This window comes from Anguilla rostrata, chromosome 1 (genome assembly GCF_018555375.3).
Source record: "Anguilla rostrata isolate EN2019 chromosome 1, ASM1855537v3, whole genome shotgun sequence".
Taxonomy (NCBI): domain Eukaryota; kingdom Metazoa; phylum Chordata; class Actinopteri; order Anguilliformes; family Anguillidae; genus Anguilla; species Anguilla rostrata.
In genome coordinates, this window is record NC_057933.1 from 62,388,707 (window position 1) to 62,413,854 (window position 25,148).

The 25,148-nt window shown below is 43.2% G+C and overlaps 1 protein-coding gene across 4 annotated transcripts in view; it reads left to right on the forward strand.

Moving 5' to 3' along the window:
• rapgef5b (Rap guanine nucleotide exchange factor (GEF) 5b) overlaps positions 1–25,148 on the forward strand; it is a 72,327-nt gene that overhangs the window by 44,848 nt on the left and 2,331 nt on the right. For 2 of the 4 annotated variants that reach the window (XM_064347984.1, XM_064347968.1), the window contains exons 10-25: positions 1,030–1,166; positions 1,785–1,885; positions 12,180–12,258; positions 12,844–12,988; positions 14,929–15,026; positions 17,651–17,681; positions 18,461–18,539; positions 19,500–19,648; positions 20,027–20,128; positions 20,960–21,082; positions 21,430–21,608; positions 22,570–22,660; positions 23,154–23,204; positions 23,505–23,592; positions 24,158–24,222; positions 24,329–24,383. In XM_064347984.1, coding sequence (XP_064204054.1) covers positions 1,030–1,166; positions 1,785–1,885; positions 12,180–12,258; positions 12,844–12,988; positions 14,929–15,026; positions 17,651–17,681; positions 18,461–18,539; positions 19,500–19,648; positions 20,027–20,128; positions 20,960–21,082; positions 21,430–21,608; positions 22,570–22,660; positions 23,154–23,204; positions 23,505–23,592; positions 24,158–24,222; positions 24,329–24,383 — 1,573 coding nt within the window. Of the gene's footprint in view, positions 1–1,029; positions 1,167–1,208; positions 1,886–12,179; positions 12,259–12,843; positions 12,989–14,928; positions 15,027–17,650; positions 17,682–18,460; positions 18,540–19,499; positions 19,650–20,026; positions 20,129–20,959; positions 21,083–21,429; positions 21,609–22,569; positions 22,661–23,153; positions 23,205–23,504; positions 23,593–24,157; positions 24,223–24,328; positions 24,384–25,148 lie in introns of those variants that run through there. The other 2 variants (XM_064347976.1, XM_064347991.1) reach the window with 2 other exon arrangements.

Sequence of the window (25,148 nt, forward strand, 5' to 3'; positions counted from 1 at the left end):
CTTTGGACTTTGTTTTATTTTTTCATCGAGTTTCCATTTTGTGTGCTACTGCACCTGCGCAGGAATATTGATTTGTATGTGAGTGCCTTGATGCAGTTTTTAGACCCATGATGCTATTATGCTTCATGCGTACTGTTAGATGGTTACAATCTGGGTATTTACACAGGCGTGAAATGAAAGTGATTGCATATTAGCATAAACTGAAAGCCATTTGTAAAATGTGTAAAAATTCTCATTTGCCGAACTGGCAGTGGGTAGCAGTGTTCATAAAGCCCGCGATGTTTAAATAGTTCAAAATACAACAATAAAGATTTTCCATCGTGTAGCCGTGTTACCGTGAATCATCTCCCCAGTCGTGGTGAGTCGTGATCTGGATTTGGCATGTTTTTGTAGTCTTAAATTGCCCTGTTGTAAGCGCGGTGACCCCAGGGGAGGCTGTAAAAAGTGGGATAAACAGTTGAGCGTTCGCCGTGGTGTGGGTGGATAGGTGGGGATCGGCGGAGTGCGTTCCCCCAGAGCCGAAGCCTGTGGAAGATTGATAACCCATGGGTAATGAAGTGGCTGTGCTGCAGTGGCTGCTGGGATACGCAGTGATGTCAATGCTGTTATCCTTATCTCCTCCTGTCTGACCTCCCTTTAATAAGCACTGCTGTTGAGGGTGGTCTCAGCAAAATGGCCAGAACATGGCAATCTGTGCAAAATCACTGCCTAGACTGGCATTCCATATTGTGGAAATGAACCTCCAATACAATACAAATCATTGTTATTGTGCATGAAGCTGGTTCTTCCATACTTGTGGCAGACATCTGTGAAAATGACAAAATGGTCTTTTGATTAAAATTGATTAATCTCTGTGCAGGACAGGAAAGACGATAAATCAATTTCTTTTGCTGTCGTCAATTTTGTCAATTATTTTTTTGTCAATGATTATTCCCTCAACCTTCTTCTCACTGCCTTTTCTTTCCCCCTTCTCTCCTCCCCTCTCCTTCTCTCTCTCTCTCTTTCTCTCTCTAACCCCTCCCTCTGCAGCCCCACAGTGTGGAGGCTGTGCGGGTGTGTCTGAAAGAGCGCGGCCAGAACGTGCTGGTTCTCCAGAGGGTGTCGTCAGAGCGGCCGCCCCCCCCTGCCTCAGCCGGGGGCGGGAGGCAGGAGGAGAAAGACAGGAGGTAAGCCTGCTCGCTCGCTCTCTCTCCGCCTCAGTCATTCCGTCTTGCTCTCTCTCTCTGGAGCACACAGGCACACGCGCTGCCCGGCGCTCAGGCACACGCACGCTCGCACACACGCCCTCTCCCCGCAGCGCTCCGCTCCGCTCGCCGTCGGCTGGTTCTGAGCCCCAGCGGGAGCTCCAGCGCCGGAGGAAAGACAGCGGGGCGCGCGGCGGCCGGCAGCCCGGGAGAGGAGAGCCCTTCCTGGGCAGCGCCGAGCGCTCGGGCCGGGGGGGAAGGGCGGGATCTCGCGGGGCATGCGGCAGCAGCAGCGGCGGCGGCGGCGGGGACACTGAGGATGTGCAGCGCCGCGCGGCTCCGCTCCCTGGACCTGCGGCTGCCCGCCGCGCTGGTGGAGGAGGAGGAGGACGAGGAGGACGAGGAAGGCTCGTGCGACAGCGGCAGCAGCAGCAGCGTGAGCGGGGAGGCGGTGTCCGTGCCCACCTTCGACGTCCCTTACTTCCGCTACATCGACGAGGAGGGAGAGGAGGAGACCGAGGAGGAAGAGTGGAGCAGCAGCCGCTCGCTCTCCTCTGCCGAGGATGACTCGACCGACTCTTCCTCTCTGCTGTCCGACAGGTACGTGGTGGTGTCGGGCACGCCTGAGAAGATTCTGGAGCACCTGCTGAGCGACCTCCGGCTGGACGACGGTCAGGTGACCACGCAGGGAAAGGAGGCGGGTGAGTGACCGTCCCAAACTGTCCCTGTCCCGGTGACCCGCAGGTGTGTGAAAGTGATGTCACCTCTGACCCCTGCCCTCTGAACTGTGTGGGTGTGTGTGTGACAGAGAGGGTCTGCATGCATGTGTGCTTAGTATGCACCATGAGCGCCTGGGGTGATAACTTTGCGTTCCTTTTGGGTGGTAACTTTAACGACAAGGAGACTGGGTTAATAAAAGCTTACTATTGGTGGGCTTGAAGCGTTTATGCCCCAGTAGGGCTGGAAGAAAAACAGCAAGTATCACATGCAGAAAGGGCTTTGGAGAAATTCAGTAGCAGCACAGATGTACTACTGTATGTATGGAAAGGCTGATCAAATTGTTTAGGTCACTGTTACTTATATTTTCCACTCAGTGCTGAGTGTTATTGTGAGAGCAGTAGAGGTGACAGATGACATATGTTCTGCAGTGCTGGGCTAGGGTCTGTCCTGCATCTTCTCCAGGGCTGCAGGATCACAATAACTGAATGTCAGATGAAACGGCTCTGTGTTTTGTTACCTTTGATCTGAACAAAATGGAGGGCGCATGTTTTACATATCTGTGCAAATTCTCCTTCTTGTCAGGTGTTGGTTGTGGATTGGGGGGGGGGGGGTGAGGGAGGGGGGAATTCCGAATGCATTTCCTCTTGCTGTGAAAAGCCGTTTTGATGATCGGAAGAGCGAAGGGCGGCCGGCTCTCTGCCGGGATTTTTGGGAAGCATGAATATTTATGCGGCAGCGGCAGCGCCGCGGGGAGAGATGGAATGTTCTGTGGCCGCCGGTGCAGAGCGAGGCACTGGCGGGTGACCCGAGATCAGCGGTAATTCCCCCTCGCCTGCTGTACCTGTGAGCCACACTGCCCCTCTCCCCGCCTTATCACACATTTAGATTCAGAGTGCTGCGAAATTCAGCCCAGTGCACAGGGTAAATACGGTCTCTCTCTCTCTCTCTCTCTCTCTCTCTCTTTCTTTCTTTTTCTCTGTCTCTCTTTCTCTCTCTCTCTCGACATTAGAGGATGCTGTAGAAATGGTGTGTGGTGTGAAATTTCAGGAATGATGTGTGTAGTAATAGCAGTTGTAAGAATCCCCTCAGACACACCAAACTTCTGTGTGGTGAAGGAACGCGTGTAGTCTTACCTGGTGCTACCAAAATGGGATTAATTTAATGTTATCTCAATTATCTGACTCCAAAATAAGATTTTAATGTTTTCTCTGTGCTAACAGAAGGAGCCTGTAAATTAGGGGCTAAAGTCTCTTTCCACCAGTAGTGTGGCCCTATACAGATTGTTATCTATCTTAGTGCACACAGACATGCCTTTGGCTTGTGTAGCCTACAATGATACTATGTGTATCTTGGGATGGCACCTAGTGTATATTAGGACCTTAAAACCGCTAGCTGTGTAGTGGTTTATAATCAAAGAGGACTGCCAGGTTAAAGTGAATACAATTTATTGTACAGTATGTTCAATAGTGGCAATATACAATGGTACAAAATGAAAGTGTAGTTGAATGACTTTAGTGAATGATGTACAGGACATCGTATTTTGCTTTTACCCTTTTACACCCAAGGATCAAAGAAAAAACCCAAATCATCAAAGAGAGACACAGTCACAACAAAACAACAGTAACATCAATGACCCTGCTTGCGTTATCTCTGTAAGCCTATCAAACCAGGTTAACCTTTGTGGCACAGCTGGCTGCTGAGTCATTGGTTACTTTCATTACCTGCTGTTCACTTTTAAATGGTGTTGCAAGATCTTTATTCAGTGCCCATTGTACCACACCATCAGTGACACCAACTTATTCCCCTTGACGTATGGACAACCTAAGGCTTACATAAGGCTATTTCAGCTCAGTAGCTGTGCAGGCATTTCGCAGAGCCAGCAGAACGGATGCAACTGTGCAGTATTGGGGCAATATTGCACTGTCTGTCTATCCAACCTTGTTGACTGCATGTCACCACCACGTCAGCACAGTCTGTTTTCCTTGGGGTCTGACAAGGGGCTCACTAGTGTAAATAACCCTACACAGCCTATACAGTATCTTCGCTGAGAATTGAGGAGACACTCACTGATGTAGCTACTGCGGGTGAATGCAATAAAAGGCAATGTCTTGGGACAATACATACATTATTTGGCTCATAATTGACTTCAGCACTCATTAGGATTTTCATAGAATATACTGTGTGTGAACATGAGTGTGCGTGCGTGCGTGTGTGTTTGTTTGTTTGTTTGTGTATGTGTGTGTGTGTGTGTGTGTGCATGATATGGATGGGATTTATTTTAACATTAGGAGGTAAAGATGCGTATTTAAAGGATGATTTAAATGGTAAATGGACTGCATTTATATAGCGCTTTTATCCAAAGCGCTTTACAATTGATGCCTCTCATTCGCCAGAGCAGTTAGGGGTTAGGTGTCTTGCTCAAGGACACTTCGACACGCCCAGGGCGGGGTTTGAACCGGCAACCCTCCGACTGCCAGACAATCGGTCTTACCTCCTGAGCTATGTCGTAGTGTGAGTAATATATTGTTTTTTTTTTGCTTAGCAACCTATAATGTAAAATTCTGTTATAATTACATGCGAGGGATAAATGTACTTTCTGGAACATAATAAAAATGCAACTCAAAGGTGTAGAAGGTGAGCCATGGCAGTAATGAATGTATCTTTTAACGTAGCTTAACGTTACAGTTCATTGATCAGAACAGTTTCATTTTTACTGCCTCTGATCTTCTGTACTATTCCATTGAGGGACAAATGTCATTACCTAAAACTGTTGATCATCACCTTAACAGATCATTGAGGCATCAATATCCATTTATTGTCCTTAGCAAGTGTGATTTAGAAATGGGGGCAAGTTAACCGGGTTATATTGAATAATATGTCAGTGAAGGCATTCTATCTGCAGTCACCTTGATTGATACGATTCTTTGAGAGTTGGCTCAGGCTGGGATTTAAGCATTGCTAAAGGCTTATTTCCCAGCATGCACCACATGAACCCTTCATTGAGCCCATTGAAGATGAAGGAAAAATAAAGTAGTGGCAGGGAAGCACTAGAAGAAGTCGATGCTCACTGTATTCCTCAAGGTTATTCCATATGGATTCAGCAGGCAGCTGAGAAATGTTCTGACTGAAGAAGCTGTGCTTGTTTACTCCCTCAACCAAAGCCTTTGAAAGCTTGCATTTATCCTGCCGAAGTAGATAGCAGCTGTTGGAGTATCTTAACAGTCATTGCCTTATAAGAACATGTATGGAGTATCCTCACAGGAAAGGCTTAGTGTGCATCACCGCAAATGAATGTGGCCTCTAATGTGTTGTTTGGCCTCCCAGTTGTATTGAGGTTAATATACTCATTTAACAGGGAAATGCATAACTGATAGCAATAAATGATGTACTGATCTTATTGCTACCACAAGATAAGCAAGTCCACAAGCTACTGCATGCCTTGTATTTTTATGTTTGCCAATAGCAACGTTACATGATTGAGTTTACATCAAGCTCCAAGGATGACTGATTGACTGCTGTCATCATTGCTTTTCCTGAGACTATTTATGGATACTCATGCATGTAAAAAGTAAAAAAAAAATTTAAAAAAATCCATAAAATATTGGCTTGCAGTCTACTGTTTAGGGTTCAGTCCTGTACATGTCTTACTGCTCTCCCTGTTTTTTTTTTTTTTGGTTTTTTTTATTACTTCTTTTAGGATTTGTTTTTTAAATACCCAAATGGATGACAGGCAGCCAGTCAGCCTTATACAGCTGCAGGCACGCTTGTGCAATGCATTAGCATTTTACACATTCTGAACCCGGGAGTGAGAACAGAGCAGACACAGCTAGAGCACAGTCCTGCCTCTCATATGCCATCATATATTTCTGCAGTCTTTTCACTGTCTGACTCAAATAAAAGAGGGGCAGTTCTTTAGATAAAATACAGAACAATAAACATTTACCGTGAAGTCAAATGGCAGCCACACCCTGAGAAAAACAGGTGTCATGACTACTTTGATAGCTGCCGTCTTTGAAGATTCTTTAACATTTTTGTTATGGACTTCCTTCTTCTGTCACGTTTCATTTGCATTCCCTCTAGATGCAAAAACTGCAAAGACGGTTGCAGTTAATCAGGTGAATAATGTGGGATCCATAGAACAATAATCACACAGTTCATGGCTCATTGTGTTTAACTGGGATACTGTGATAACAAACAGAAGCCACAGCAGTCAGTCCAGGCCTTAAAGATGATTGATGATGTGATGATCACCACTAAAATATTCCTGAAATGTTTTCCATGTACTCGCACAGGTATTTTAACCTTCCAGAATGTTCTCCTAGTTTATAGTGCCAATTAACTGATGTTGTTGCTGCTGTTTTTTGTCTTTAAATCCAATTTAGTCATTTAGCCAAGAAAGTGTATGAGAGTAGTAATATGAAATAGCATGTTTATTTACATTAGGTTTAATTACATTTTAGCAATCCCCCATAATGCCCCCAGTTATTCTCATACTATCTATTGCCATTCAGTGGGACAGTCTTACAAAAAAGGTGATGCCACACGTTGACATGAAAATCTATTGCTAAATCCAGGTGGAAACAAGGTTGATAACATCGCAACAGTACTGGGTTTGCAGGTCAGTGCATTTTACAATGGCCTTTTTATCATGTTACAGCCAACTCTCTCTCAGTCCCCAGGTTTCTGCCTCTTTCAATCAGAGAGAGAGACAGAGAGAGAGACAGGAACAGTAGAATGTGCGGATAGAGGGGGAAATTGGAAGGAATTATCAAAGAAGCCCAGAGATGTTTCATAAATGAATAGATATAATTGACCTTCATCTCATGATATAATAGAGCATTTTTCTCATTGTTATTTAAATGTCATCATTGAGGTGTGGAAAAGAAAGTCACAGGAGTGCTGAATTATGGCTTTTCTGAAGATTCCACATTTCATTTGGTGAATAGTTTTGATTTATCGTAGGGTTCGAAGTTCAGTAAAAAGGAATGGCGGGTGTGTATACTGTGGACTTTTTGAAAACAATTCATTAAATATATTCAGCTGAAGATACATTATGATAAATCACTAGCAATATAACATACTGAATTAAAATATATTAACATACTCATATTTGTTTATAATTCAAATATTATTTAGTCTGCACTAATGAGTGGTGCTGATTCATTCCTCTTTCTCAGCAAAGAATTGAATTTTAGAAACCTTGGGGGATTGTTCTGCTTTGGGCATTTCATCACTTTAAAATACACAAAACAGCAAAGGTCCTTATTCAAATGCACTGTCCTACCCTGTCACCTTGAGGGCTGGGGGTTTTGGGTGAGAGATTTGGGGGGTTCAGCTGGTCTGTGTTCGATTGCACAGCTGGACTGTCTTTTAAGATGGAACAGACTCCATCAATGTGTCCTCCCCTAAGGGGCTGTCTGACCCCACCCAAGTTTGACATAGGCTATGTACCCAACTTATCAGTCTGTCAGTGCTTTGCCAAAAGCCATTCCTAGCATGGGATGGCAAGATCGATGGTATCTTGATTATTTATTTATTTATTTATTTTTAATTAGTTAATTAAATTTTTAAAAATCTTTTTATTTTGTATTTTTTTATTTCTCAACATTTTTAAGATTGGGAATTCAATATAGGAAAATTCAGTACAGAAAGCTGCGCTGATCTTCATTAAATGCACTTACTTCTGTAGTTCTGAATAACTGCATTTCCCAGCTGTCCTCTCACTTCCCTGCTGAAGGACCTTGGATGTAGGGCACACTGCAGTAATCACTCCAATACAACACTAACATACCCTGTTTTCCCTCTTTGATGTGCTGAGAGCTTGTCACTGGTTAAAAATGTGCCTTTTTAGATCAGATGGTTCGGCGGTAGCATGAACACCATGGATTTTGTGTCTGGCTTACCTGCAGGAGGCCTTGGATTTGGGGTAAATCAAAAGGAAGTTTAGGACTGGTATTGCCTCACACCTTAACCATTCCTGCTGTGGAGGAAATTAGAGATTAAAAATGAAATCAAAGATGTGTCTGGATTGGATTAGAAGGAAATTGAACTGGTAAAACCAGAAGGTGTAGTGAAAGGTGCTTGAAAGGCACAACAGACAATATACAGTTTTTCTTTTAAAGAAAGGAGAGGATTCTCTAAATGGTTTATATGAATTTTCAAGCTGTACAATTGTAAAAAGCCCTATACAAATAAAATTGAATTGAACTGAAGGTGTCATCCAGGTGATTTGTGACCCCTTGATCTTTGATATCTAGGTTTGGACTGAACCAATCTGTGTCTGTTTGCTAATAAGTCTGAAAACTAGTCAGAGAAACACAAATGTGTGTTTTATAGCCAGAGCCACCTTCACAGCAGGTACATTTAAAGAACATAGAGATTTCTACTGCAATGTTTGACCTAGATGAAACAAAAATGCATGTGCTAGAGGTGGTTTATCTCATGAATTCTTGCGCATGCAGCAGTGTTGAGCAGTTGGGGAACCAGTGAGATAAAACATGTTATTAGAGCAGTTCCCTCAGTCCCCTAGCTCCTGAATTTTAACCTCGATAAAATGAGAATTTTATGTTCTGCAGAATGAAATAAAATTGAATCTATTCATGAACTCTGGACAGAGGTTTACCTAAACCACATAATTATATTAATGCCGTAAATGAAATATGCCCTAACTTTACCTTTGACTAACACATTTAAGCAAGAATTCACACTTGTGTAAAACCCATAACTGAACTATTAGCCATTTAGATTAGCCTTTTTGTGCCACTCAAGTTACTGCTGTATCACCATCTCAGCAGGGAATTGACTGTTTTTCTTACTCTAGGCCACTACCTTCAGTATTATAGGACAACTAATGCCAATCAGAAGTAGACCTGGTTGTCTGTGTATTCAAATACTTTTTTTTGAGCGCAGGGGTGCCATGCTGTGTGAGATCTTTTCATGGTGCCAAAAATACCTGGTCACACCCTTGTTTGGGTACACCAACCCTACCCTTCATTGCGCAAAGCTAGTTGTGTCCCACTACTGTAGTCATAGGTAGCTAATAATGGTGCAGCCTCTGACCTTCGATTCTTAACTGTCAGGTAGAATGTGTCTCTTAGCACGTAGGACAGCAGAATAAGTGAATAAGAAGAAACTGCTAAAATCATTTCTTACATTTGATTACAGAGCACATATGACTCCATTGCAATCCATTGAGTACCAGTGGCTTGCATTTTAGTTTCCTGGGGAGTTGCCTAAATGAACATATCTTCTGCAGCTCCATACAAAAGTGCATACATTGCACATGTGTGCTTCTATGCGTGTGAGCCCCTGAACATGGCTGCGCATGGCAGATTTTCATAATGCTCTGAGCCGGCTCAGAAGACAAACTACACACAAAGCCCCGAGAAATAAGTGTGAAATTAAAAGGGTAAATTTTACAAACCTGTGAGCATGGCGGGCCCTGTGGGAACGCACTGGAGCCTTGCTGCTAATAGGATTTGGGGCTGTTATACAAAGGGCTGATCTCTGCTGCCTTCGCTTGTGTACGGGCTAAAACTCGCACATCCACAGGCAGCGCTTCTGCGAGGCTGGCTCACTCCTGATCACGCCAGACCGAAAATGTCACGGTTCCCTCGCTCCAGAGTTTCCACATGTCCAAAAATGAACTTTAAAAACAAACGTCCCATTTAACAGCAGTCTTAGGACAGTATGTCTACTCCTTCTGCTCCAGATTTGCGCAACTCTTGAGCCACCCACTGTGAGAGAAGGTTAGGTTTTCCAGGACAAGGACAGATCCTGATCTGTGAGATCAGTAGTGTAGAGCACAAATAAAATATGAAAGGAAAGGCATGTATGGAATGGTTTTCCTGGAATTAAATGCTTTCATCCCATTGATGCCAAAAGCTGCCGCATCCACTATGACTCAGATCATGAGACTTTACATACTGTTCATCATATGTGCATACCTCATTAGATCCATCAGCTGCATTCACCATAAGACAAAAGGGCAACCAATAAAGAAAGCAATTGTATATCTATAACACATTAATATAGTCAGGCCTTTGTGTACATTATGTTACAATTAATGTTCTATGGTAAAGAGATATAGAGTAGTTAGTAGTCAGTCAAGCAGCTGCTATCGTTAGCAATCCCCTGCACCTTTGAAATGGCTGCATTAAACCTCTGTAAAGACTGTAGCTGTAGTCTGTAAACACATTAAGTCCCCTAGCTAAGCTAATATCAAAGAGCAATTTGATTGGAACATGGGCTACAGTGGGGAGGGGAGCTGGGGAGGAGGCTGCAGGGTTCAGACATCCACTAGCCTCATCTTATCTTAATTTGCCTGGTTTGCACAGCAGAACACAGAGATAGCATCAGGGCACTCTCACTGAAAGGGCGAGAGTTGAGGGAAGGCATGACGACAGGTCATTTTTTAAACCCTGTCAGTGGAGGAACAAATTAAAAATGGATGAACGTTATCGGCAACCTCTATGATGCATTCATTATGCGCGAGGAATGGAGAGATGATGGGCTGGGCTCAACACTTATTAAAGGTTACTCACACAAGGGTTTCACATGAAGGTTTAATAGGACATGCACACGTCATACCCCTGAGAAGTCCTCTTTCCTTTTATGGACTAAATTGATGATTAGATTGGAATATTCAACCATCAGTTGATGCCTTTGTGGTTGGGTGAGGATTCAGAGACAGATATTGACTGTTCTTCAGTCTCACTCCCAGTTTAAGATGGCCACATAGAACCTACAAATGCTCAGTTTGTGATGCACACATACTGTATGAAGAATACTGTATGAATCAACCACTCGTCCAGCATACTCCCCTACACATTTTTCATCTAGAATCCAAATTTTTTAGAGCAATTTTCAAGTGTCAGGGGAGCAGGGCATTTAATTAATTCTGAGAACTAATTACTTTTTCTCTCCTTTCAGTTGGGCTCTGTCACCCGTCTGATTGAAATCTCTGCACTGTAATTGAAAGCACTTGAAAAATGAACACACTGCCCACATCCCAGTGATGAAACCAGGACCTGGGCTAAACCCCCCAAGCCCCCCACTGCACATCTGCACTGGCTAGCTGGTCAGCCTGTGCATCTGCCCCACACTTCCAGTAGGGTTTAATGTCACTGCATAACAGGAAAATTCAATTTCAATTAGTTTATCTGCAGATCAAAGGCTTCTTGCCATCTTTTCCAAGGTGTGTAGGAACATGAAGGAGTCCTGTCTTTGCTGGTGGAAATTATCTATTTTTTTATTAGTGGCGTGAGAGATTGACTTTAGTCAGAAAAAGGACGATACTACAGTATGGGCACATATTTGTTTTCTTTTTTCATTTGTAGCTTTTCTGAGCTCATAATATTGGTCACAAGGTTGTGAGAGTAATCGTTTGGGTAGCTACACTTCTGAAAGTTTACTGTTTGGGGCTGATGAAATGGTAGATGTTTTGAAATGAACAAAGCTTTGTGAGCTGGAATGCAGGATTCAGAGTGCTTTAGCAGTGATGTGTATAAGTGCTCCAGGCAGAGAAGTGACGTCTTTCTGCAGGAATGGCCCCGCTCAACATTCTGAGGTGTCCGCATGCCTCTGTAGTTCTCTTAGTTTTCTGTTTGATCATACCTGCTGTGCGTGTGTGTGTGTGTGCATGTGTGTGTGCGCGCGTGTGTGTGTGCGTGTGCAATAGCACCCACATTACAGCTATATTGGTAAATGTTTTTTCTACTGCACCAGTTTCCTGGAGAAAAAAACATCTGCTTAATTCGCACTCAGGTTACAGTAAACCCCAATGTTTATTCTGGATAACAAATAGCACTACAGTGTTGTGTAAGTACTCATAAACTGTAGACAAAACTTTACAGGTTTGACTACGATCAATTTCCTTGTAAATTTTCTTTCGTATTTGTTTCTCTGGAAGCAACATGCTGATTTGCTGATAGAGTGTAGTTTAGGTCATTTTATCTGAGCATTGCAACCCTACTTTATGTATAGCTTGTTACTAATGTTCATCCCAGTGGGTTGCATGTTGAAATCCTGGGTGATATCTCAGCTAATTTGCATTGGAAAATTTTTTTTTTTTATTTTAGCCTTGAAACATTGTATTGTACATTTACAGAATTTCTGTCTAAAAATATTATTTTCAATTGACCCTAGGCAAAGTGGTTAATTGTATGTACGAAGTACATACGCACCATGTGATTCTAACAAAGGAAGACTGTACCCGCATTTGTGCTCATTTTTACAGTGGCATTTTAAATGACAAAACATTTTCTTATTTTTCAGAGACACTCCTGGATGACTTCCTGCTGACCTACCTGGTGTTCATGTCCACAACTGACCTGTGCCAGGCACTGCTGGGACAATATCCTTTAAAGGCCAGTGGCTAAGCTGAGGCAACATCATGTCGCACTCAGCACATATCAATCTATCACAGCTGTAATGGACCGTAAGCTGATTCCTGAGAGCTGCAGTGATATTGTTGTTGCAGGAGAGATGGCTTGTCAGTAGTTATTGTTGATCATGGACCTAGCTCTATAAAGTTTGACCCTCTCTTACAGACTTTATCAAAATAAAACGTGCTGAAGTGGTGACATTTGTGCTCAGTTAACAGTGTGGAGGGTCCAATTCTGTGGGGTGTGTTTCTCCACGGAGGACCTGAGGGAACCAACGACAGCGCTTAAAATGGTTCCGATTGTTTCCTCGATGGAGAAAATGGAGGGAAAGCCTAGTAAACCCACAAAGTTTGTTAATGATAGCCTACAGTCGCGCATTATAATGAGCCATTCTGCGCCTGCTGTTTATTCAGCAGAGGAAGGCTCCCCCAGGCTCACTGTTCCACTGTGGATGGAGGCTGCGCTCTGTGTGGAACAGTGAATATGTTCCACAGAAGTGATAGCAGCATAGGCCTGTGCGCAGCTGTTGGAACCCCTTAACTCCTCATCCTCACCTATTGCTCAAAGAGATTCAGGGGGAAAGAGGAAGGCAAGGAGGCTCTCTACAGGAAGCGCAAAGTCCTACACCTGGTGTCTCAGTGGAGCGGGCTCTACAGGGACTTCCTGCGGGATGACGAGCAGGTCAAGCTCTTCATGAAGGTACGAAAGGAGCGAGGGAATGGGGAGAGAGGAAAGAAAAAAGAGAAGGGAAGCAGGGAGGGAGAGAGGAAGGGAGGGATGTACACAGCAGAAATGAGAAATGAGGGGAGGTGGAAGGGGAGGGGGAGGATGTGGGAGGATGTGGGAAGAATTCAGATGGGAGAGAAAATAAGCAGAGGAGGAGGAGGGGGAAAGGGCTGGGAGGGGGAGGAGGTGAAGGATAAAGTGCATTGGAGAGGAGAGCAAGGATATGAGAGAAAGGAGAGAGTGATCCATGAGGTGAAAGAGAAGGGAGAGCAAGGCAGAGTGAGGGGAAGAGGGGGAAAAGAAGGATTGATGGGAGAAAGGGTAGAGAAGGAGGAAATGGTAACAAAGGGAGTGTGAAATGGCTCCCCAAATGAAATCCTCTATATGGGATTCAGTCTGTAGCTCATAACAAGCTTTGCTCTGCCTCCCACAAATGGAGTACATTGCCCATTTTATTGTAGTAATCAGCTTTAAATGGCTTAGATTTATTATAGTATATAATAGTTTTACAGTATTGTTATTTTTTATAATGTGCTCAAGGTTTAAAAAGATTACAGGCTACAGTAGTACAGTGTTTAAATCGGCCTTTGTTCATTTAAGAGAATGTTACACTGCAGGGCAGGCTCAAACAGATGGCAAAACATGGTCATTTTTATTCTTTCCCGAGTTTTGTTTGAATTTGTTTGGCAATACAAATGTACATTGAAACAGAAACATATGGCGTAGGGTAATGCTATGAAACGTTCTCACTTCTGTTAAGGTGATCATGTCATCTGCTTGTTGGCCTGAACAATTTGTTGTGTCTTTTAAAATTCTTTTAAAATATCTTCCATACCATGCAGCTCACCCGTTTATACAACTCTTTAAACGTGAACTGGTATCTACCTGTGAAGCCTTGTGGAAAGTCTACATATTTGTTATTCATGTGGTCTGCCTCATAATATAGTATTGAATGATGTGAAAAACATTTCACAGTGGAGAGTCAATCAGTATTGAATTGTGAAATATAATGTTGTGTCCGTGTAGCTTTAGGCAAACCTACACTGGCCTGTACTGGAGAAACCTAATGTTTTCTCTGAACAGATTATGATTATATTTACATTGTGGCAAAGTATTTGATCAAACAGGGCTTATAGTTTCACTCCTCTGGTACATTAGGGTGGACATTATAGATAGAGATTCACATTTATAACTGGATTCAGACAAATCAAAGAAAGTGCAAAATTAGCTGTTTACTAAACTAAATTCACTATGCATTCCTAAAGACATGACCCATAAATTTTCATTGGATTTAAACATTAATGGATTCATACTGTATATATTCAAGTATTCATGCATAAATACATTGAGGCATTTAGCCACGTTCTGCTCCAGCCATCCTTCGACAGGTGGCAAGGACTGAGACGGGGCTGTGACATTATGTGTGAAAATGGCGCCTTTTTCAAGGCTGTACAGTAGTATTTATTTGCTTCGCAGACACATTGCTGACTGAGCAATGTGTCCTTCAAAGACAGTAAAGCAGTGGCCCAGGGTTTCATGCAGAGGCAGACCATACAGGTTCCACATGCAGTTCCTTACATGTTTGTCGTCCACCACACTGTCACTGCATGTAACAGTGTGGCATGTGTGTGCTGTGCTCTTGTGTACCACGTGTGAGCTGTATGTTTACAGGGCGATGACTCCACTAACCTGTATTGCTTGACGTAAGGATAGCACGTACAGTATGTGTAAGACAGTTTGGTATTTTAGGTGCGTCATATTTCGACAAGATATTTGAGAGGTCATCTGTCAGTCAGGTGACGTTTCCATTTACGTTACGAACAGTATTTTAGGTGCGCACTTCTTCAGGTGCTGGCACACATTCTGAGCGATCGTTCAGCCTCCAGTGATGAGTGCCTCCTGTTGTTCTGCAGACCCTGTACCGGGATGCGCTGGACGACCTGTACGAGTATCCCTCCCTGGAAAAGGATCTGAAGGAGTTCCAGAAGCTTCTGCGCATGCATCGCAGACAGTGAGTCTCATTCTCTGCGCTCTCTGTACTGTCTCTGACAGACTGCCTTACTGTATCTGACAGCATGCCATTTCCCTCATGTATGTGCGGTCAGTCTGAATATGCTGCAGTCAGAAACATTACTCGAGTGAAAGATAATGGCTTTTTCATGTGAAATCTAATTATGCAGCCATACAAGATGGCATACACACGGCAAAACCATTAGTTTAATAGCTTCTTCAGTAGATCCCCTTTAGCTCGATGACACGGCTTCACAGCTTCTTGGCACACTGTCTAACACGGCCACTCTGAGCTTCCGGTGTGTTCCGTATGTCCAGCAGCCCAGAGCCGCCCGCCGGTTCCCAGGGTTCTGCTCATAATCCTCACTCACAATGTGGCCCGTGAGGTTCCTCATGGCATTTCATTCAAGAGACTCTTACGTCTCAATCCGCACCCTCACACTTCAAGGGCAAGTGGGATTACGCAGTTGTAATATGCCTGCAAAATGATCTGCCTCTACTCATCTTACAAAAGGTATCAAATCACTTATGCCGCTGAGATAAAATTAATTGCTTAGTGTACGTACTGTGTATAATGCACTCCCAGTATTTTATACAAGATGGCAAATGGTGGTGATTATGTCAAAGGTTAATTCCTCTCAAACAGGATGCTGTCATAGGCGTTTAATGGTTTCTATATTGCAAAAATCATTTTAGTTATTGATTAAATGACAGGTGTGCCACAGAGAGCCACAGTTTACATGTGACCTCTCATCCCTTAGTCGTCTATTGGAAAATGTTAGCAGGCAGCCATTTTCAGCAGTGCATTAGCACTTTGAATAAAAAGGGCCCCTCTATGAGAAGAGAACTGATGCTCACTCATTCCATGGCGTGAATGTTCATTTCACTGGTCTGTCACATCCAAGGACAGAGCTGTGCTCAGATGTGAAGGTCGCAGTTCCCTCCCTGTCTGTAAATATGGAAGTGGGGGACTGGGTGGCATGGGTGGAGGGGTGGTGTGGGGGGGGGTGTTAGGCTGTGACAGAGGCGCTTTGTCTCCACTCCTTGTGCTTTCATGCCCTGGGAGCACAGTCTGACAGTGCCCTCACCAACCCCATGCCAGCTGCAGATTAGAAATGCCTGAGGACAGCTGGCACAAAGCTTTTCTTCTGAACAGAACTCGCAATGCAAGACATTTTCACCAACATTCATGTCCTAAACAGAACTATTCGAAAACAAGTCAAGACACATAATCTTAGACAACGAAAATACATTTCTCTGCGCTCCTGTCATGAAAGGAAATAGGGTGTGAGTTTGGGAGGACTGCAAAGAACCTCAATCTCGGCAGGAAGCATGAGTTGCTGGGGTGTGGTGTGGACAGTGCCTGACTGGGTTTTCTCACGGTTTTCCATTGCGGTCTTCACTTTGAGGTCCCCACTCCTTGCTTGCTGCTGTCTAGCTCTCTGTGGTCTGAAGAAAAAAATGCAGAACACAGAAATCTAATTTTTTGAGATGTATCATGATGATTAACTTAGATTTATCATCATGCAGGAAATCCCTGTTCTCAGTGAAATCTTCCTGTACCAGTTAATTTAATCAATGCACGTCAAGCTAAGGCTGATCGAATGTGTCAGTGTCCCTCTTTGTGTCTGTGATGGATTAGGGTTTGCCTTGCCCTTTGACCTCCTGGTATAAACAGGCCACTGTGGTCTGTTAACTCCACAGAATTTGCCAATACCTGCCCCCCCTGTTAGAAAAGACACACACACAATAATTTCAGACAATTATCTGACAAACATTATTCAATTCATTATTCAATTTAACCTTCATCTGAAACTACTTCCACTGCCTGTAAGACTCCTAGACCACACTTGACCAGGTGATAAAGGTTATTGTGACCACAATCAAGGTCACATTGTGAGTAGCAATGATCACCATGACCACAGATAACCTCAGTTACAGTTTTACCTTTCAATGTGTGGTTATAACCATAACTGTAGCATCAGTTACAGTTGTACAGTTATAACCCTACATTGAAAGTTGTAACTTACAATACCAATAATACCAATAACTGCAGATAACTACAATGATGGTTATAACATCTGGCAAATATATTGAAAGTTATGACCACAGGTAACAGCAGGGAATATAGTGACTGTAGATAAACCAGTGTTATGATGGGGCATGGGACTGATGGGGATATATATAATGTTGAAATGATGTGCCAGTGCTGAAATTACTGACACATCATGCACAAGGCAAACGTCTAAGCAGAGAGGGTGGCAGGTGGTGGGGCTGTTGTGACTTATTTGACTCAACAGCCAGAGAGGTCTTTAGTCCTCAGGGGAATGTTAGCCTCACCTTGGTGTACATAGACCTGTGATTATATGGAACACAAAATGAAAGAGTACTTTCCAACCTACATTTATCATAACATTGCTCTTTTGTAACTGTGCTCTTTAATTTTTTGAGTGATAGCTGTAATGTTTAGCAGTGATGCTCTGAATTGATTAAGGAGGAGTAGGTAGCAGTCCAAGGTAGCAGTCATGAATGAGTGATGTCATTTCCTTTGTTGGGCAAGGTGTGATGTGATTCTCTCTTTCTCTCCCTCTCCCTCTCCCCCCCTCCCCCTCTCTCTCTCCCCAGCACGGTGGATGAGTACTCCCCACACAGAAAGGTAAGTCACATCTGTATTCCTGTGAGGCTTGCCTGCTTTTTCAAACAATCAAAAGGGGAGAGGGGGAGGGGAGAGAGAGTGAGATACAGAGAGGGAAACAGGGAGTTACAGATGGTGGGGGAGAGAGAGAGCAGGTGAGAAAATAGAAAGGAGAGGCAGAGTGGTTAGTGAAAGAAAAAGTTAAAGAGGGAGGGGAGTGAGACAGAAGAGTGAAATGTAGGAAAGGGGGAAAGGGAAATGGAGGGTAGCAAGAAGAACATAAACTTAGCGAAGGAGGCAGAGAGGAAAAAAAGAGAGGAGAGACAGAGAGGGGTCAAGTCGGGTCCATGCCATTCTTTACCCAATGGCGGTTTCTGGCAGGGGGAAAATGTTGGATATGAAGTTGTTTTATGTCACAGTATAGTAAATACATTTTATAATTCTGCTGTCTGGTCGAATGTATCAACCATTTATAAATAAGTCTTGAAAGCTATTGTAACTGAGCATGTGCTTAGTATGTCCAACTGCTCTCCACTCCTCGGGTTCCTCTTTAAATGTGATTTGACATTGCTATAATTTAATGAGCTAAGTGGTAATGGTAAGCCTATAGCTGCTCTTTTGGCTGTCTCATATTTGATTGCAGTGGTTTCCTCACTGTCTGAGCGGCAGATGTGTTGTCCACATCGCTGTCGTCAGCACATTTCCTGTGGGAACCTCAGCTGGGCCATTCCACACAGGCGTAGAGTTTTGCACACATTGTGGCCGCGTGCGCTCAATGGCCTTCCTTTCCCCCCTTTCAGAATAAAGCTCTCTTCCACCAATTGAGCCTGAAGGAGAACTGGCTCCAGCCCAGAGGGACACAGAGGGAGACCAGGGAAGGTGGGCAATAGTAATGCATTCTCACAACCTATGTGTTTTAAAAAGCCAGTGCCTGCATTTACACACACACACACACACACACACACACACATGCACACACACACACACACGCACACACACACATTTGGCAGGGTACAATTATTGGCATAAATAACTTTAATCTCACTGAAGACATTCATTGACAACAGATAAATGGATCTGTTCCATGGACATGCCACACACTGTGCGGCATTGTGTGTATGGAATATTTTTAAACTAGTAGTGAAGTGATACACATTTTAAATTATATTCACACATCCAAACAGGATATATTCTGAAGGTGCAATCATGGTATTTAATATGTATACTCTACATGTAAAGCCTGGATAATTACATGCAGAGGAAGTCCTGCCAGGATCTATGCCTGAGATTTCAGAACAAAAAAAGAGGGAGCAGTGCAGACTTCATCCTAAAGAGACAGAGCTCTTGAACACAACCCACAGCTGCATCAGAATCTTCAATAGATGAGCCCATTTACCCACAAGGCACTTGTGCTGATATGCATGTAGTTTGTGTACAACAGAGGAAACTCAAGAGGGCCACATTCATGCAAGGTTTTGCTAAGCACATCAGTTTGATTAGTCTAATTACTTAATTAGCTGCAAGCACTTCCCCAATTAAACTGTTTGAAAATATGTATTTATTATAGCGCACAAATACAGCTGTTCTACTGCAGTCTTTATCATCTGCAGAAATGTAAAAAGAAGTGAAGACTGAGTATGTGTTTGCATTGATAGAGTGATTATGTGCAGGTGCTTGATAACCAGCATACACACTAACACTACAAGAGCTGACATCCCTGTGATGCAACCACAATGAGTGGTGTGCCTGTGTCAGCAATACACACAGGAGTATTGAAGAGTTTGGTCCAGCAAGCAAGCACGATTGTGAGTGATAACGTGGGTCCTTCTCCCTCTTCAGTGTTCTGTCACGTGTACGTTACCATGGACTCTTACCTGAGCGTGAGGACGCAGGTGACGGTGGTGGCCCAGGACCTGCTCCATGCCGTGGCTGAGAGGCTGGAGTATCCAGAGGAGGACATGGTGCTGGTGGCAGTCACCTATCCTGAAGGTAACACCTTCTTCTGAGGCCCTGGGCTTTCTGGACTTGACAATGGGTGGGGTTACCATGTTCTGTCAATCACTGCCACGTATGAACCGAAAGACTGTATTGTATGAACCAATCAAAAGACTGCCCCGGAAAACCAGTATGACACACTACAGTGGGTCTCTGCTAACATAGATTCACACATTCTAGGGGTCATGCAGCCTCATTCTTTTGAATTTAATTATATTATAATTAGAATTTAAGTTGTACTTGAAAAAAGTTTACAATGGGAGATTTATTATACAATAATAGCAAGTACAGTGATAATAGTAACAATATTTTACATTCTTATTTAAATACGAAAAAAACTTTTAATGTAAATAATTTCTTTTTCTTTTTCTGCAGAAAAGCTCATTCTTCAGCCCCATGACAGTATTTATTCGGAGTCGATGACTACACCAGGGAGACTGCTGGTGTGCCACAAAGATCTGACTGAAATAATGGTACAAATCAGGATCCATATTCTACTCGTCAGACGTTTCATTCATGTTTTCACTTCATAGAATGTGGGGAAAATCTTAAAACAGTTCTATTAGTTTGTAATACTTTCTTATTGTATGTTAAACATGTGAAATTGTACAGTCTTTTTTCTGTGTAATATGCTTGTGTAAAAACGGCTCCTTGCTGTGACTTTACATTGGCCAAAGAACTTTTTTAAATTGGGTTAAATCCACGCGCTGGAGCTCTTCCTCTTGCAGACCTGGGATTTTAATCGTGAAAGACAGTTGGGATGCTGCCTTTCTCAGCTGCTCGGCTCAGCACAGCTTTCTCAGGCTGCGATGGGGCTGAGTGATTGCACACAGAAGATGTGCGTTCACAGCACAATATCCGCAGCTGAGACCGAACCGCAAGCAGCACGCCAGGGAAAAGAGATGTGTGTGCTCGGAGGAGATTTCTGAGGAATTATTCATCATTTTATGAGTTAAAAAGAGGGATATGAGTTTAGCGTGGGGTTTCTCAGCTGAAATTACTACTTCCTGTTAAGGACTGAATACCTGAAGTGTCATCAGGATGATTACATGAAGGGCCGGGGCCATTTGTCATTTAAACAGATAATTGGCCTTTTCAGATTTACTTGACTTGAGGCTCAAGGAACCAGTAATTCTGTTTGTTTTCTCTTCCTGTTGATTGGTTTGCATATTGTGTTAAGATTTACTTGAACAGGACAAATTCAAAGGCATAATTTGTTATCTTTCATCATTTAAAAATGTCAGGTGTTGGTTGGGTCCTAATGAAATATATCTAACATAAATACTTGTGTTGTTTTCTGATAGAACCCATTCACTGACAACGCAGAGCTACAGCAGAGACCAGTCAGATTGCTCGGTATGAACACGTGGGATGTGGCCGTGGCTCTCACCAACTTTGACTGGAGTCTCTTCAACTCTATACATGAGGTACATACTCAACACTTACTTCATACAAGAGGTAACCCTTGTTAAAATGTTATCCCGGAAGTAATACCTGCATAATTATTTAATGAATGAGTTTTGCGAGCACTGTTTAAGTTCCGTCAATGTCCACACATTTTAACCAAGGCAAGACCTTCAGGTCCTTCAAGTTAGTACACAATTGGCATAACCAATTAATGTAGGAATTATGTGGCAGTGTCAGTGAGTGTTTACGGGTAAACCTCACATATTACTTTAGTGCAGCTAATATTTGTTTGGGATCAATGGGTGATTAATTCTGTCTCTTTCCCTTTCTTTTTTCTCTTCTGATCCCTTGTGTGTGCCTGCCACAGCAAGAGCTGATCTACCACACGTTCAGCCGTCAGGCAGGGGCTGGCCACACGGTGGCGCTGGACCTGCTGCTGCAGCGCTGTAATGAGGTGCAGCTGTGGGTGATGACAGAGGTGCTGCTGTGTGCCTCGCTGTGCAAGCGTGTCCAGCTCTTCAAGAAATTCATCAAGATCGCTGCCCAGTGAGTGCTTTATTATTATTATTATAAGTAGTGATCTTAGAAAACGGGCATACACTACATTGTCACAGATATTTTTGTTGAAAACCCTTTTATGTGTGTCCTGAATACTTTAAATGTAGGACTGACCAATTAACCATTTAAACTGCTGAATCACTATGTTTCACCTTTTTTAGTAGTATTTGTTGTCCTTGCTACCTTAAGAAGAATGTATTGTTCATTTTTGTAAGTGCTTGCGTTGTGTCGAATTATAAGTAATTGTGTTGTTATTTAGCAGGAGCTCTTAAAAACACTAGCGAAGTCATCATAGCAAGATTAATTAGATGCATGTTACAGAGAACAGATACAGAGTAGCCAGTGAAAAAGAGAGCTGAAGTATTAAAGCATAAGTATAGAACAGTAATTGTTTTAGCACTCTACATGTTTAATGTATCACGGCAACATTATATTTAGCCTTAATTACTTCCTCACAGTTGGGTTGCATCTCTCTATACTGCTATTTAGTTTATGTCTTGGTCTGGACATCAGGTCCTTACAAATGCAGTGCAGCTGTACCATAGATCTCCTGTCCCCATCACCGCACACAGTGACTCACACTGGAGGGCAGCTTGGCAGGGGCAGGGCTGGGACTCTTAGCTCTCAGTGGTCCATATGGGACATATGGCCCATGCAGAGGAACACTGTCCCATCTGTCCTCTTCCTGCTGTCATTTGTCAAACAGGTGACACACACACACACACACACACACGGGCTAAAAGACTCCACTCTTTCTGTGCCACACATCAGCCCCGTGTCTCAGCACTGCACAGCTCACCCTTCAGCACTTTCATCAGCCGGCCCTTTAAACAAACACTGGGCCTGCTCAACAGACAGGAGACCAAACAAGAACCTTCCAGGATTGTCTTAATAAACAATTTGTAGAAGTCAAGTTCTAGGAATCTAAATGTCTTTTTCTCTCTTTCAGCTGTAAAGCCCAACGGAACTTGAATTCGTTCTTTGCCATCATTATGGGTCTCAACACCGCAGCAGTCAGTCGGCTTAACCAAACATGGGAGGTAAAGAGACCAAACACGCATGCGTGCACACACTTGTTTGGACCCCAGTCGAACTTGAGTACACAGTAGATGTAGTGCATCAGTCCAGACGATGATGGGCTGGTTTATAGCCATTGAGTTCAGTCAAGCACTTTAGTAAGTGTCTATTATAGCCAGAAACTGGCTCGCAACACTGTTGAGACATTCAGCTGATGTCAAAACCAGGCATAAAACACCACTATAACTTTGTGCCATTCAAATATTTTTTCAAATAGCACATACAGAATGTGGCCTTGTACAATTTTCAGACTTCCACTTAACACATTACATTTTCTTTTCTGAAGTCTTCTCTGATGTAAATGTGTATATTTTTATGCCAAGGCGATGTTGATATATAACAGGTGCATGAGTTCTGTAAGACTGTGTTGAGTCTCTGTTTGCCTTTAAAACCCTGTTTATTTGGTTCCTTTGGCATTCAGACAAATTTTTCAAACAAGTTTTTTTTTATCCCCAGAAAGTCCCGGGCAAATTCAAGAAGCTTTTCTCAGAGCTCGACATGCTAACAGTAAGTTACCCATTGCCAGTCATTTAGGCTACTACCTCTGTTCGTTACACAAAAAATTAAACATGGAGTATATATGCATAATCTGGTGGGCATAAACACACACACACATACACATGTATATACTTTTATAGAATGGCGTATAAAATAGTGGGCCAGTTCTCCAGCTGTCGTGCTGTGGCTGTGCCTACTCGCAGTGTCCAGGGACAGTGAGGCAGATGGCTCTGTTTGTGGGGAGATGTTATTTTATGTGCTGCACACTTCTCTCAGGAGACTGGCTAACATCCCCATCTGTCGCCACAGGACCCCTCCCTGAACCACAAAGCCTACAGGGAAGCCTTCAAGAAGATGAAGCCCCCAAAAATACCCTTCATGCCCCTGCTTCTGAAAGGTAATGGGTCAGAACAGTCCAGCTAAAACCCACTGACAGTCTCATAAGAACAGGCCCGGATACTGAAGGGTTTTACCTGCCGGACGCAGTATGCCGTTCAAAGGCTGTGATTTTAGTGTCAGTGTATCAATCGTTATGAGGAACAGGAAGTGAATGGAGTGAGCAGGTAATGCAGTGTAATGTGACCGTGTGAACTTGTGGTGCAGCATTGTGTATAAAATATGATGATCTGGACCTGAGGGCCATTTAGAGACCATGCTGGGGGCCTCAGAGGATGTAAATGGTAATGTAATGGTAATGACATATATACTTTTATCCAAAGGTACAATTGATGCCTCTCATTTGCCAGAGCAGTTAGGGGTTGGGGTTAGGTGTCTGCTCAGGCATTTGACATGCCCAGGCGGTTTGAACCGCAACCTCCGATGCCAACAAGGTTACTCCTGAGCTATGTCGCCTACTCCTACTCTGAGGATGTCCGCAGCAACACAGAAATAATGCAACGGATATAGGTATAGACTGCAATGCGTACCAGTGATGTTATTGTTTTTTGTCCTTGGAATTTCAGACATCACCTTCATTCACGAGGGCAACAAAACCTTTCTTGATAACCTGGTGAATTTCGAGAAGCTGGTAAGTGTCTGTTTGCTGGGTGTTTCCAATTCCATAGTTAAAAAGGACAGTGCTTTGTGACGCATGAAAACATTTTTTGTAACGCGTGTCCTCTGTCCTGCCCTAGCACATGATCGCAGACTCCGTTCGGCTCATCCGCTACTGTCAGACTGACCACATGGGTGGGTATCCATGACGACTCCTGTCACTTGTCAACTTGCCACTCATTATTTAACAGGCTTATAAATTAGTGATTCATTATCTATAATGACTTTGAAATAGTTTTGAAGCCTGGATGTTTGGGACAGACTGCTTGCGAGTAGAATAATTAACTAGATTGAAATTTCAGACAGTTGTGTTTCAGCCTGTTCTATGGAGAGGTTATCAACCCATTGCGAAATTAGATGCCACGAGCATGTCACAGCGGCTTTCCTTTGAGTGATTGGGGTGTCGGCATTGCCATGTGTCACAAAGAATATCACCTAGAAGGTGGTATCCCTCAATGTGTGCTGACCCCAGTTTTATCAGGGTGATTTTTGAAAGGAGACATTTACATCATGAAATAAAGAATGGAAATGAATCCTCTCCCACAGGAAGGGCTAGACACGTAAACTGAATTTACCCCAATTCAAGATTGTAACTATAAGCATATTTGAAGGACGAGACAGTTGGGACGAGACTATCTGCAGCTCTTTGAAAATAATTATGGGCATATGACATTTTTGGGGCGTGTGGGTGGTGGATAAGGGACAGCCTAAGTTAAAGGTTGTGCGTTCAAATATCAGGTGACACACTGTGGAATCTGACTGTTTCACTCATTTCAAGCTGTATATATAGGTAATATGACAATGTTTAAGCTGTGTTTAGTAGGAAACAAGAGTCCACACACTGTAGCTGATAAAAAATGCTCCCATTTAATTACAATAATCGAAACTTCAACTTTTTGA